General features: G+C 36.2%; 1 protein-coding gene across 6 annotated transcripts in view; it reads left to right on the top strand.

Annotated features, from left to right (window-relative positions):
* The window catches only part of LOC121319942 (myotubularin-related protein 5-like), a 60,554-nt gene that overhangs the window by 9,326 nt on the left and 36,477 nt on the right, over positions 1-14,751 (top strand). For 4 of the 6 annotated variants that reach the window (XM_041257926.1, XM_041257929.1, XM_041257925.1 and 1 more), the window contains exons 2-9: positions 7,654-7,739; positions 8,069-8,206; positions 8,587-8,706; positions 8,830-8,940; positions 9,895-9,972; positions 12,418-12,447; positions 13,535-13,640; positions 14,505-14,637. In XM_041257926.1, the coding sequence (XP_041113860.1) occupies positions 7,654-7,739; positions 8,069-8,206; positions 8,587-8,706; positions 8,830-8,940; positions 9,895-9,972; positions 12,418-12,447; positions 13,535-13,640; positions 14,505-14,637 (802 nt within the window). The remainder of the gene's footprint in view (positions 1-7,653; positions 7,740-8,068; positions 8,207-8,586; positions 8,707-8,829; positions 8,941-9,894; positions 9,973-12,417; positions 12,448-13,534; positions 13,641-14,504; positions 14,638-14,751) is intronic. The other 2 variants (XM_041257927.1, XM_041257930.1) reach the window with 2 other exon arrangements.

Genomic DNA, 14,751 nt, shown 5'->3' with positions numbered 1-14,751 from the left:
GGTATTCCGCTTCCTTTGTCTAGTACCCTCTCAGATCGGGAGGGAGATCTAACACCAAGCGTCATTCGATCTCTTTCACAGTCAGTATACCGGTTTATCGGTTTAACACTGTTGAGGTACATTACGGTATTGATACCGTTCCTTTTGTTCTAGACCGCAATTATCGTAATTATTTTCTACAACGGTTAACGCATTTTTCAACTGCAAACACGCCTTCTAAATCAAGCGATGGTACTTGCAGTCTTAGCAAAGTGTCTGAGGAAGATCTTTTGTGAACTGATACTGTATTTTGATAATGGTTTTGAAGGAAACTGTCAACAACACAGAATGCACGTTTCAATTGCCGAGTTATGTTACCCAGAGCTTGCTGCGCCGGCTGCTTGTGGCTGCTGTCTTTATGATGTCAGAGGCAGCACAGCATACATTTTCAACGTGCTAGCTTACATTTGTCTGTATTATCAACAGTCAGTTTAATGTAATTGATTAACATTAACTTTATTGTAAAACTATATATAACTTATCACAGATTTAGTACATTGTTTTAATAATTGTTTTATTTAATATAGCTTTGACAAGGCTGTTCACGACTTTATTGTATAATGGTAAAATGTCGTTCGCCTCTGCTAACAAGGTGGCAGCAGTAGTTTTAGTGGTTATTTGCATTATGATTAGCAGGTCACTCGTGATCTTTGCGTCGTCCTTTTGGTTAGCAGCAGCAGCCAGCCTCCTGCAGTAACATTTCAAAGCTGTGCTGGGCTATGCAGAATCTGCACAGGTTTCTGTGGGTGTTGAGTGACGTCTACAGCGCATCTCCACTACTCTGTGCAGCGCTGTGCAGAACTGCGGAAATCTGCGCTATACGAACACGACCAATATCTCAATTAAAATTAGCACAGACCTGCGACTGCAGCAGGATAGCCTTCTTCTTATCAACATAGTTTTGTTTAAACAAGTTATCACTAGTCCAATTTTTTTAGGTAAGTGAAGAAATCTTTTTTTTACAAACTCCACATGTGTAATAATCATTGGAAGATGACTTCTGCAATGTTGTGACGTGTAACTATAAATCCAATAACAGTTAGTATTAAAATACTTTTTTATTTTTTTATTTTTGTTATTTTTTTGTTTTTTAAATTCAGATTGTCTTTATAAAAAGAAAGGTATCAAGTTATTTGGCATAGTAAAATACCAATAGCAAATGTTTAAATGAAGTGTGATTTTTTTTTTTGTGAATTACAGTAATTTAAGTGATTTACATTAGTCTTTCTTCATTTAAGCCTTTATTTTATAACTTGCATGATGTACATTATATAGGCCAGTACTGTAAAAGTACTGTACAAACTGTATTAACTGGCCAGGTGGGCACTGTTTAATGACAGCTTTTCTTCCAGATGGATTTGTTAGTTTTGGCATTTTATCAAAGTTTCAGTTAGTTTGCTATAACTGCTTTCACTGGTTTTGAAATGCTGAGATTATCTTCCTATAGGAGTGTCTCCCTTTCTGGGAGGGAGATGAGTCATTCTTTTAACATGAAGATACATTGTTTGGAAACCCTTTATGAACAGATTTGTTTCAATCAATAGTTTGATTTTAAATTTACTTTTGAAACAAAACAGGTTGCTTTACTTTCACATGTGGCTCTAGCAAGATCATTTAAGGTTTTTAAACTTTATATATGTTATACCTTATACCTTTCAGGTATCATGCAAACATTTCACACCCAATGATTGATGTCATTGGATTATTAAAGGTACTAGTTTATTCCATAACTAATCCAATAAAATAGATACGGCAAAGCAGGAATAAATACTACTATCTTTTTAGAAAATGTGTTTACTATTTTTAAGCTATTTAAAACCAAACCAAAAAAAATATTGCGACAGAGTAGGTGGATGTAGTCCTTGAACTTAAAGTGGGTATCAGCCTGTGATCAAGCAGGCAGGAATATGTAAACAGGTCCTAAAGTGTACATGAGTTGTCTGTTTGAAGGTATAGGCCTGTGTTCCTGCATCCATAAAGATGTGTGTAACTTGTCTCGGTGGACAAGTGTTTTTGCTTACCGGTAAATGGCTTGGCCATCTGGTTTATAGTTAAAATGTGTGCCAAAGGATTTGTTTGGGAGCCGAAGATTATTTCCCAACAACCCCCAACCAAGTTTCGCTGTTGTAACCAATTCTGTATCTCTTCAGCAGCCTGTAACCCAGCAGAATGCGTATGCATAAAATAAGATCGGCCCACAGGCACAGCTGATTCTTCTGCTTGTGTCTGAGGTGAATTACGGGTGATGTGCACTTGCAGCAGTTGTCAGATGCATTTTGCAATTGTTTGCTAACATCCTGTATGTGGATTTGACAGGACGATATGATTCCTTTGAGATGCATAATCAGCTGTGGATAGTTTTCATTAAAAACGCCTGATGTGTGCATTATAGTTAATGTACTTAGTTTAAGGACATTATTATCTACTAGCAGCATAGCTTGTTAATAAACTTTTTTTAGTTGTCCTTTTTTATTGCATTATCTGTTATCCGCTCCCACGGTTAGATGCCTTAAAGATTTACTAGAATAATAACTCTAAAGCCAACATTCCCACCTGGTAAATACAGATGTCATTTACACAGCACTTTGAAGTGAACTCCCTCCCAGCACACCCTTTTGTGTACTACAGTACCCAATTCGATTGTGTGTTGTACACATAATTTTTATGGTAAACGACAGTACTTAATACTAACTAAGATTTAGTGTCCGGAAGATATATATTCTGTGCCCCAAAGATTTTGGACATTCTGCTACCCTGGGCACCACCCTGTTTGAACTATCACTTTATAAGGCTGATTGATTAGTTGACTGGTTTGATTGTTTGTTAAAGTCATTTTGGGAGGAAGCACCAGTCTTACAAAAGACCAGCCAATTCATGATTTTCACAAGTGACCCTTGGAACCCCTTACGTGGTGGAATGTATGGGAATATTCACAACCTTCTTTGTTCATAGGATTGGTCATTAGCATAAAACATGTGATTTCATGGAAATTCTTCTGGCTTTTTTCAAGGAGAAATGGAAATTGTATTATAAGCAAAGCTATATACCAAACAGACTGAGCTTTTTGTTCTGGAATTGTGTCCAAAATGTGAATGAAACAAAGTGAACGGAAATGTCTTGAAATAGTACTTGGATCATTTGTCCCCAAAGTGTCAAACCAAACAAATTTAAGTTCATTTTAAATCAAACTGCATTCCCGATTTAGTCATTTACTGTACACCCTATAATGTATTTCTAAATTATGTAGGTTAAACATTACCACACATAATAGACACACCCATTAAACCTTCCACATTGTTCATAAGCATTAGGGATGCGACTTCATGGAAACTTGTTAAGTTTTAATTTTTTGGTGAATCATTTAACTGATGCTTTTATCCAAAGCGACTTAGAGACTAGGGGGTGAACAACTGCTGCAGAGTCACTTACAATAGGACCTCAGTTTTACGTTGCAGTTCAAATTACTTATCAAATGTTATAGCTGACTTGAAATATGCAAGTAAAAAGGTCTAATTAAACAAGTTATTTGTTCAATTAAGGGTCTAGTTAAGTAATTGAGAGTTCGGCTCGAATGAAAACCAGCAACCACAGGGGGTCCCCAGGACCGAGTTTGAGAAGCCCTGCTATAAATGAATACATTGTGTGTGGGGTTTGTGTTATTGTATAAGAAATGTCAGTCTTGTGCAGTTTCTGACTGGCTGCTAAAAGCATGTGAAATACAATAAGAAATACTCTACACACAAGTTCTAGGGGCCAAAAAGGCAAAACGTAAGTCCAACCTAAGGGCACCGAGGTCATTTCAAACTCATTCATAAATCAGTAATAAAAGAAATACAGAGAGCTTCACCTACCAATTACTGTGTTCAGGGTGTTTTTGTCAAGTCCACCGGAAGCTGAGTGGAGGCAGGTTATTAATGTTGATATCAGGGCGACGGTGAAATTCAGCCTGCTCTGACAGTTTTAAAATCCAGTGTGGACTCGTCTCATGTTCTTGATAAGAGTCACACTATGTATAAAATGTGTAAGTCTAAAATGGTTACAAATTTTAAAAATATATAATTTTGTGAAGTTTTTTAGGGGTTAGGCACATTGGCGCCTGTAACACAAAAAAGCTGCCTCTCCCTTTAAAACCACGTGTTAATATTTATTAATGCACTATCACGTCAGTCTGTAAGGGGAAAACGCACATTTAATAAATTGGACAAGGCAAGGTTGCCTTTGCTGGGAGTGAAGATTCAGGGGCAACAAGGCAGTTCTTGGTGGCAAAAAGACAAAACATAAATCCAACCCAAAAAAGACAGTTTAATTCAAACAAACACAAATAATACCCTGTGAGGCGAGAGTGTATTAAATGGAATGTCCAGACAGTAATTTATGTGTACAGAAATAAAATAATTTATTTTTATTATCTATACACAACAAAATAATTAAATAACAAATGAAAACAAAATGGTGTGAGGGAAGGAGTGCAGGGGTGAAATCCAAAACAGATCGTGATAACTCGTCTTTTATCGTCTTCGTGGTAAACCATACATAAACAAAAAAAGACAAAAGAAATGTTAGTGGTTTTTTTTTTTTTAAAATACCGCTGCACCAAACCAGTCTCTCCCTCCACCCGTTACTCCTCCTATTTTACTTTCGGACCAACCCCGAACACAGTAGTACGTTCCCTTTAGTATGTAATGTCCCGCCTCTGTAGTCAGTGGAACACCAATCCCCAACTGACAAGTGTCCTTATCCTTCACTTGACTCCAGTGGCTGGAATTTACATACTCGTACTTCCGCCCCTCACCAAGGTGCCGCCCCTCAAAAGATGACTTTTGCCATGGTCACGAGATCTTGGTAAGGGAAGTCCCGAGTTGGTTTGATGCCATCTACTGTCGGGAGGCTGAATCACAGACCGAAATCCCTTTGACTCATCACATACCCCTTTCACACAGACGAGTTATGAGGGCTCAGAACCGGCACTGATGCAGCATTTTGGTCTGTGTGAGTTGCTTATACCGTCACAGAGCCGTCGTAGTTTGTGCCATCTCTGAACCACCTTGCTAAATGTGAGAAGAACTGTAACAAATACACTGATAATAATAACAATTTGCTTAAATACAAATGCTTAAGCGCAGATAGGTGCTATATTAACACCAGCATAATACGGTAACCCTAGTTTCATGCAGCAGTTGTGACGGTGACCAGACATGTTAGTGTGTTGTGTAAACATTTAGTATTTAATATTGTAAATAGCAGAACCAGCTCACTGAAATGTTAAACTTGTTTTTACTGAAATATAAATGGTAATATGTAATAATAAGAGCTGTCTGTGTTACATGCTGGCAGATGAGGATTTTACTGATGCTTAGCATGCAGTTTCCCATGTTAAACACGTTAGAGGTGCAGTCACAAATTCCAAACAGGGAAGTTTACAGTACACTACAGCTCTTCAGCACATTTCATTAAAAGAGAAGAAATTGATATACCTGTGTATATGTTATGATTACCAGTACTAGTTGTTTACACAAGAACACTCCTGTGCTGAGTGGATTAATTATCCATACACTGTCTCTCTCACACACACACACACACACACACACACACACACACACACACACACACACATATATATATTTTAATTAGCTTGTCACACACCACTGAGTAATACATAGATTAGACTAGAGGCTTAGATACAGCCTTAGTGATACAACAGCACAAATAAGCGATGTCAGTGAAGGGAGATTTTTCAGACAAGAAGACATGAAAGGAGTTACAATGTGTATTGCACCATTGCATTTTAAGTTATTGCAAGATTTAGCCCTTTTTGTCACAATTCAATTCCATTCTGTCTAATCTCGTCTTTTCTGCAGTACTGTACTTGACAACTGTAAATTCACATTGTTGTTAAGCTTCCAAGTCATAATGGCTGGGGAAGCCTATTGTTATTGTAAAGGTTTTTGTTCTTTATTTTTTTATTCTTCCCAAGACTTCAAACTACTCCTGCTCGAACACTGTGTAATCAGTCAAAATCAAACTTGGCAAGTATTATCCTGGGTTGAATACAGTTCAGATGCTAAAAAATTGTGCTCCTGTGTCAACAAAGGTGGCGAAGCAGAAGTATCAAAATGGCTGCCACCAGATTTGCCGAAATTCGCTTCAAACATCGAACTGCTTCTGTTTTGAAAACTGTTTAACCAACTAACTCTAAACTTGGTAGGCATCATTCTGGGGACAATGGAATTCAAAAAGGGCAAAATGGTGTTCTTATGTAAAATAAGATGGCTGTCAGAAGTACATTTTCTTATATTTAAAACTGCTTCAGTTGAAAAACTGTTTGATTAACTCTAAATTTGACAAGCATCATCCTTGTGTCAGTACAACTGGCTTTTTCAGAAATGGTGTTTGTGTGTAAACCAATATGGCCGCCTGATGCATTTCTTTAAAACCTTTCAAAATCTTCAGTCAAATGTTGAACTAGCTTGTAACTCTTTACATAGTGTATATGTGTTAATGGTTAGTGAGGAATACAGATAGGAACCCATACATGCTCTATCCCAAAATCACCTTGCCTGTGACCTTTGACCTCTCTAAGATCAAATGTAAAACTAGCTTATAACTCCTTATAGTGCACATAGGGTTATGGTTACTATATAACACATTTATGAACCCATATATGCTCTATTAAAAAAAATTACCTTGATCGTGACCTTTGACCTCTCCTTAAGGTTAACTGTAAAGCTAGCTTATAACTTCTTAGTGTGTAGATATGGTCATGGTTACCATGGTGTTTAAAGTTATCAAGTATTGTGAGAATGAACTAATGCAGTATTTTGAATTGAAACTGCTCCATAAAACTGATCTGTTGCTGACACTTGTGCTGCAATGCTACAGCTTGCCAAAATTTGCAACTGATACTGAGCTTGGAAGCCACTGGAAGCGCAGTCATGTTGAGCTCAGTCTAACAACATCCCTCCCCCTGTTTGCCCATCATTAACCAATTATACAGTACTTCTTTCTCGTGACTAGTGCTGGGAGGTGCACAGAAAAAGAATGACAACAATAATGCATTATGATAATGAGTCATTTTCAGTGTGGTTGGTTATTTCACGCCCTACTGTAGAAAGAAGTGGTGTTGGTGTTTAGATCATTAACCCCTTTACAGACGCACGCTTTTGTCATAAATGTCACCCCACACCCAAGCATGTTATAACCATTTTTACTAGTCATTAAAGTGCTATGAAAAACCAGACCCTTGCCAAAACTACATTTTCATCTTCAAACATTTTCAACGATAGATTATAATTATTATTTTTTATAAATTATTTGTAAGTTACCTTAGGAACATTGGGGTAAACTAAGTGGATTTTGTTTCATAATTTAATATTCATTATTGAATCTAAAGTTCTGGCAAGTTTGCAACGGGCTTGACTGTCTCTGTACGAAGTTTGGTGCAGTTTAGTGACATATTGCCATAGTTACACAGCTCAGAAGGGATGCATAGCTGGAAATCGAACATGCCCTTACCCTTCACATTGTTTGAGTGGCAGACCAGACAACAACGTGGTGGTATTACCAGTTTGTTTCTTCCACTACTCTGATCTTCATTTCTGTTTTGCTTTTCTGCAGGGAGTAGTGATGGTCAAGGCCGGATTCTCCAGCGCTTTCCTGAGAAAGACTGGGAGGATAACCCTTTTCCTCAGGGAATTGAACTGGTGAGTAAACGCACAAATCTAAGTTTTAATGGAGCTGCATGGTTTATTATAAACTAAGGGTTGCTATTTATTTAGATGCCTAATGTTAGCTTTTTAATTTAAATGTATTTATGTCTTGACCATAGCTACAATATGAATTCCCATTCTGAGCAAAAATGTGAAGCCAAACAACATTGATGCACACGGAGGTTCATATTTAATAAAATAAGACCCTCTTAGGATTTACTACATTAGTGTAGTGTATTTGTCAGATATTTCATAACTGCCCTGAACAAACCCTTCATCACTGTAATTTTCTGCACTTTTACATTTTTCTATTTTTTTTTTAGTTTTGTCAGCCCAGCGGATGGCAGCTGTTCACCGAGAGGCAACCACCAACTTTTTTTGTTGCAGTTCTGACTGATATTAACTCTGAGCGCCATTACTGTGCCTGTTTTACTTTCTGGGAAGCAGTAGAAGACTCACAGGTATATACATGTGGTTTTTAAAGCATAACAGTCTGTATTCCAAAATATGTCATAACCACATGTCCTAGGGGTGTGCTGTTTATTGGATATTTTCCAATCAAGTACCAAATGGTCTGAAGAGTTAACATATGATCTGAAAAACTTCAAACATGTCAAGCCATGCTGCTTGGCTGATACAAAATCTTCTCTCCTTTTGTTGCTTTTGCCTGTTTGCATGCAGTTGTCTTGGCTGTGTTTACAAAGTGATTACTGAGACTATTTCAAGAGTGACATATTTCTGGAGTGATTTGTATATGATGTTCTGTACAGGCACGCACTAGCCTTGTTTTTCTGTTCAAAATGATCAGATTTCCAGCTGATATCTGGCCACCTTTTTGCAGCCCCAGAAGAGCCTCTCTGGTGAAGATGATGAGGATTCTGGTGTTATCCAGCCAGCCCAGATGTTTGCTCCAAAGAGCTTGGTATTGGTATCTCAGCTGGACCACACAGAAGTCTTCAGGGTCTGCACATTTTTCAAATACATAGCCTTTATCTTAAAATGTTCTATAGCTTGGATAGGTTACATAGTACGCCAAGTATGTCTTTAAATAGAAAAGGATTTATTTATATTTGTCCTCCTTTAGAACTGTCTGGGCCTGATCTACACAGTACACTTAGAGGGTCTGAAAGTGCCGTTGGAGACATTGATTGGAAACCTACTGACATGCTTCATCCCCATTGCTGGAGGATCCCAGGTTAGAAAAGGAGATGCATGCCAATATATCGCAGTAGTACATGTTGTTCATCTCAGAATCAAACAAACACATTTAAAATAACTAGTTTTCTCTTATTAGGTCATAACACCTGGAAATTAGTTTTAAAGTGTTCCCTTTGTGTCTCTGTCTTCTATCAGTGCTGGTGGCTACCTGCAATTGTACACTGTTTATTGTGGGACCTTACTCCTTCTATTTTTTAAATTTGCTTTTATGCAGTAGTAGCAGTTGTGTCAGGTTTACTATCTGGATGAAAAGCTCTCTTCTCTTTTAGCTGGAGTTAAATAAATCAACTTCTAAATCTTCCTGTATTTTAAAAAAGTATTTATATAAAAAAAAAAAAAAAAAAAAAACAATCCACCAATTAAGGACTAGTTTTGCTATATAGAGTCTTGTTAAACTATTCTACTTTGTAATCACTGACATTATATAACCTTGTTTTAACAGAAGTATTTACAATAAATGGCTAGTTAATCGTTTCTAAAGTGGATCCTTTTATTTAAGAAAACTAATGCTGATGCTGTTTAATTGGCAAGTCACTCCTTAAAACTACAAACACTGGTTACATTTTGTTTTTTTTTAAATAACCCTTTAAGGGCTCCTGTATTGTGTTTTGTGAGGTGAAATAGGTTTAGGATTGCAGCAAGATGTTAAACAGTAAGTTTAAGTTAGGAATTTTGCTTTCACTGGTTTATATTTAATCTGTAAAGCTCTTATAAATAAGCATGGCCCCCGAATGCTAAATTCACATTTCATTTCAAAGTCCTTTAGAACAAAAATGTGTGATTTGCATATCAAATTATTATATATTTTATTAATTTCTGGTTTTGGACTTTTTTTTTTTTTTTTTTGCAAAGAAACATGTGTGTAATGTAGTCTGGTTAAGACATATCCAGATTATTTGCAGATATGCATATCTGATCCTGTGTGTTTCAGATGTATGACTCCACTGTTTGTAGTTTTAACTTGGTACCTCAGAATCTTGCCTGTGACTGGCTTCTGGGCTGCTTTCAGGTAACTATCTTACAGCAGCAACACCTGTTCATACAAAGAGATGTTTTAATAGAATGGGATGTAATGTGGCTATAATCCTAGTTTTTTACTTTTTTATTTTATTTATTATGATATTAAATTTTATTAGTTGTAGAAAAATAATTGACCCTTTTCTTAATAGTCTACTGTTAAGATGAAATGTTAATTTTAAATTTGATTTGGTTAGTCACTGTTGGAAGTTGTGAAATCATGTAGCCAGCTTTGTGGTGATAAACAAAACAGTATTTTATTGTTATCTTCTTTTTTATAATTTAATTAACCTTTGTGTAATTAAAACATAGTTAAAATTGTACTACTTGCCATTGTACAACTGACTGTATATGCATCTCCATAAGTGGACTACGGATTCTACCCTTTTCTGGTATTCATGCACAGTTGCTAATAAAAGCCTAAAAATAACTCGCAGCTGGAGTTTTGGCCCCTGTGGATGGTGAAGATTGAACATATGGTTATGATGTAAAGGGGAGGAGAAAGCAATATATAGTTTAGCAGATGGCTGATGGAAACAATGCCCCAACAGTAATAATTCTATGACAGTGCAGATACATATCAGGATTTTGGTCACCTGGTTGGTGTTATAAAGATAAAGCCATTTTTAACAGTGCAGTAAAGTTACAGTTCAGAAAGTGTTTTTTTTTTTAATTTCAGTGTTAATTGTAGTGTATCCTCTCATATTGGTAGAACAACAAAATCATGATTAAGCATATACTGCAGCGCATCTTGGCATCTTTTGGTTTCATTTAATACTCATTCCTAAAACTCCTGCCAAGCTTCTTGGACAGCTGGCTGTGTGCGCCTGTCCTATAAAGATACAGGCTGAGCGTCACTTCACTGAATCTCAGATAAACAGCTAAATAATAATAAAAGTAATGACTACAGCTGCCACACCCCACCGCAGCCGTAAACCAATTACATGGGGATATTCACTGTATCCATGGCTATGGCCCAATGGAAAAAAAAAGAAGGTAATTGATTGGACGGCTGAGATATATCATGTTTTGTCATCGTAACAAAAGTTACGAAATTAGAGTGTGTTAAACGTGTACCCCTTTGACAACTTTCTTAGATCTCAATTGCCTGTCTGTTTCTGTGGATGGGTGGGCCATTTCAGTATTCACATACTGGCATATATTCTCCACTGCAAATTTCCAATAGTTTCTTTCAGTTAAAGAAAGTGTATTTATACCCCACTGTTGTGGTGAATTTCTCAGGAGTTGACTGATATATAAGACGTATAGGCGCAGTTTATTTATTTCAGGTAATCATCTTATACCAAATTACCTAAATCAAATATACCTTTAACCTGGAGAATTATTTACCTGATTGGCATCTATTCATTAGTTCCATTTACAAATGGCAGCTTGTTAAAATTTAAATAATAATAATAATAATAATAATAATAATAATAATAATATATTAATCTAGACTTCAGTGATACAGGGAAAAACATTCATGACCCAGGTTGTTTAACTGCAGAGTTAATGTATCTTAACACTGTATATGTATATTCTGTAAATAGGCTAATTCGGCCTTTATACAATACATTCTTCAATATGGGTTTTCTGCTCGAGGGCCATTCATCAGATCTTGCCATTCTGAACAATAAAGGACTCTCCAAAAAATAAAGAGGAGGATGTAGCAGCTTGTTAGGGGTAACTTGTGCAGTATTAGAATTACTACCGATGTCCTGATTAGTCCATGTTGAAGCTTAAGTTATTTGACCTACAGTATTGAGTGATGTACATTCACAACATTTCAAACTGTCTACTATTCAATATATTGATTAATGTGATGAATTAGTGCTAGAAACACTAACTGAGATTAATGGTATTTAGAAGAGTAACCTGGCTTATACTGTTTTAAGCTAAAGCCTTGAGATAAAGGTGCAATACTGGATAATGTAGTAGATAATAAGTGGCAAGAGTGTGATGTACGAAGGTTCTCTTAACTTGGTGAAAGTAAAAAGATTTCCTTCTGTATCTTCTGTTGACTTTGAAATTCTGAAAAGCTTAGGGAAGTATACACATCCCTGCCATTATACTTAATTAATGGGATGTTCTGGAAAAGTCTTGTTTTCCCCTGGAATCTAAAAACAGGAAGATGTTGCCAGTTATGAAGTTAGGTGTTAGGAGTTGGGTATTGCATTAGCTACTGTGCCTGCCTCTAAAACCAATGATCGACAGATGTGATGTCCCAAGTACATTGCTTTGTAGCATCACAAAAATAAAGAATTGATTATCTGAAACAGATCTCATGATTCATGTACTTATGTCTGGTACCTGTAACACCACAGTGTTGCCTTTTTCCTGTATACATTTTGAATGTGTTTCTTTTTTCTTCTGTAGTTGTGTTTGTCTCTAACCTGTCTCTAATTTCCTGTGGTGTCTCTGTTTGTTGCTAACCTAGCCTGGCCTGGATGAGAAAGAGGAAAGCTTGGTACGCCTGTATTTTATTTACATTTCCCTCTCCTAATTTAATTGATTCTGATTTCAGGACTGTTCTTTTTCCTTCCACTTTTCTACTTTAACCCAATATTGGGTTCATGGGGATTTCTTAAATCATAAACAATAGCTTCATGATTAACATTTTCATAAACAGAATATCTATTGGATTCTATTGGATATCTTCCAGCATAATGCCTAAATAAGGGTAATTCCAGGCAAGTGTGGCTACTCCTGGAATAACAGAACCTGCAGCGTTCTACCCGATGATGACCTTAACCCCACCATTTCCAGGAATGGCTAACCACCCAGTCCACTCAGTAAATCAACGTTGTGAATGACGTTGGTAACGTGCTAGTATGAACGTTTTCTAAATTGTAGTGAATGGCAATTCACGCAATTTTTTTTTTATTTTTTTTTATTTTTATTTATTTATTTTTTTTGCAAGTGTCTTCAAATTGCTAGCATTTTGATCCCAACAGCAACTATAAGCTGTTAAGTTTGCAGTAATATATATTTCAGTGTAAAGGTGTTCATAGTCTCAATGTGTGAAATATTTAACTTTGTTGGAGCGCTAACTTCATCATTGAACTGAATTTAAAAAATGCACTGGAATAGTACTGCAGCATATGAATATATAATATCCCCCTTAATCAGGAAGACTTTATATGTGCAAGTATCACACAGCAAATATTTTATTGCAGCACTTTTGTTTCAATTCACAATTTCAGATCATAAACTCATAGCAAATAGTTGGGACTCCAACACAAACGTATATAATTTTTTTTTGCTAGATGCAATAAACAAAAGCTACCACTGCATACATTGCTTGAAGGACTGTTGGACAATCTTCTTTGTATCGTTCCACTGAATTAAGCTGAATTCCCTTTTCCACTCTGTATTTAATGCATGTAAGACATGTAATGTTATGCTTGTCTCAGTAACAATATTCTGATACTATTTTTTCCATACAGTAGTTTTTATAGTCTAACATTTGCAAATAGAATATTCCTATTCTGTCTATTTCAAACATAATTTTGTTGAAATGGAAGCTTGACTGCAATTATTGTTTCTGTTTCTAGAGAACCATAACACTGGGGGCAGGTGATCGGCAAGTGATCCAGACACCCATTAACGATTCACTGCCTGTAAGTGGCTGTAGTGTTGCGCTACTCTTTAGACAGTTAGGTAAGTGCTTTTAAAATATATTTGAGTGCATTTATGATGAGTTATAGTACACCCCATAGACGGACTAAGTAAGGGGGCGTCAGCGGTCGGGTTAGATTGTCTTGATAACTGACGCTCAGTCACGCATTGCAAGGCTGGCAAATGCTGTCTAGCTTTGCCTGCTTTAAAGCTTGCAGTCTAATGCAGTACATGTTTAAAATAAAATGTATTTGTTTAATTGAGTCTGTTAATCTGTTTTAAAGACTTCCCAATACTCAGCTCGAGTTCTGTGTTATGGATGAGATTTCTAAAAATGAAAAACGGAGCATAGACAATCTATACAGGTGACCAGCTGCTGGCCTGTAAGGGTTCTACATTTAAATCAATACATTTTTATAGTATCTTATTACTTATTGTTTATTTAAAAAAAATAAAAACAGACTTGAGCAGCTCATGATTCTAATTAGATGTGGCAGCCTTACTGGGTACTAATAACATTTTGTAGAAAGCATACAATATTTTTCTTTAGTTAGCTTGAATACAGTATTAGAAAAAAAAAAAAAAAAAAACTTTAAATACTAACTCAATTCTTGTCAAAATGTTTGTCTAAATTGCTGCTTAAAAAGACTTTATTTATCTACTCTGCGTTTATAAGACTGTATACTACCTAGTACTTCCTCGTTGTAAGTACACATCACCACCATGCATTTACTGTAGGCAGGTATATATAGGTAAGCTGGTAGAACCATGAGGGAAGCATGACCTTACCCTCCCCAACAAATAGTATAAAAGAACTATATAGAGAATACATTATTATTACTATTACTGTGTACATGCTACACATTTTGACGTTTTCTCTTATTGTTTCTCATATTCTTTTTGTAGGAATCATAAACGTGCTCTACCTGTTCTGTGCTGCTCTTACTGAACACAAGATCCTTTTTCTGTCCAGTAGTTACCAACGGCTCTCAGATGCATGTCGAGCTCTTCTAGCCATCATGTTTCCACTTAAGTACTGGTAAGGTGGGATTTCTGATGAATCTCATTGCTGTATGCTGAGGCATTACAAAAATGTGTAGGTGTATATTTAAGTCTGTTTCTTGCTAGTCTTGTCTTTTGTTGTGTAATGTTT

This window comes from Polyodon spathula, chromosome 8 (genome assembly GCF_017654505.1).
Source record: "Polyodon spathula isolate WHYD16114869_AA chromosome 8, ASM1765450v1, whole genome shotgun sequence".
Lineage (NCBI taxonomy): Eukaryota > Metazoa > Chordata > Actinopteri > Acipenseriformes > Polyodontidae > Polyodon > Polyodon spathula.
The sequence above is the reverse complement of the archived record's forward strand: the minus strand, read 5'-3'. Positions and strand labels throughout refer to the sequence as shown.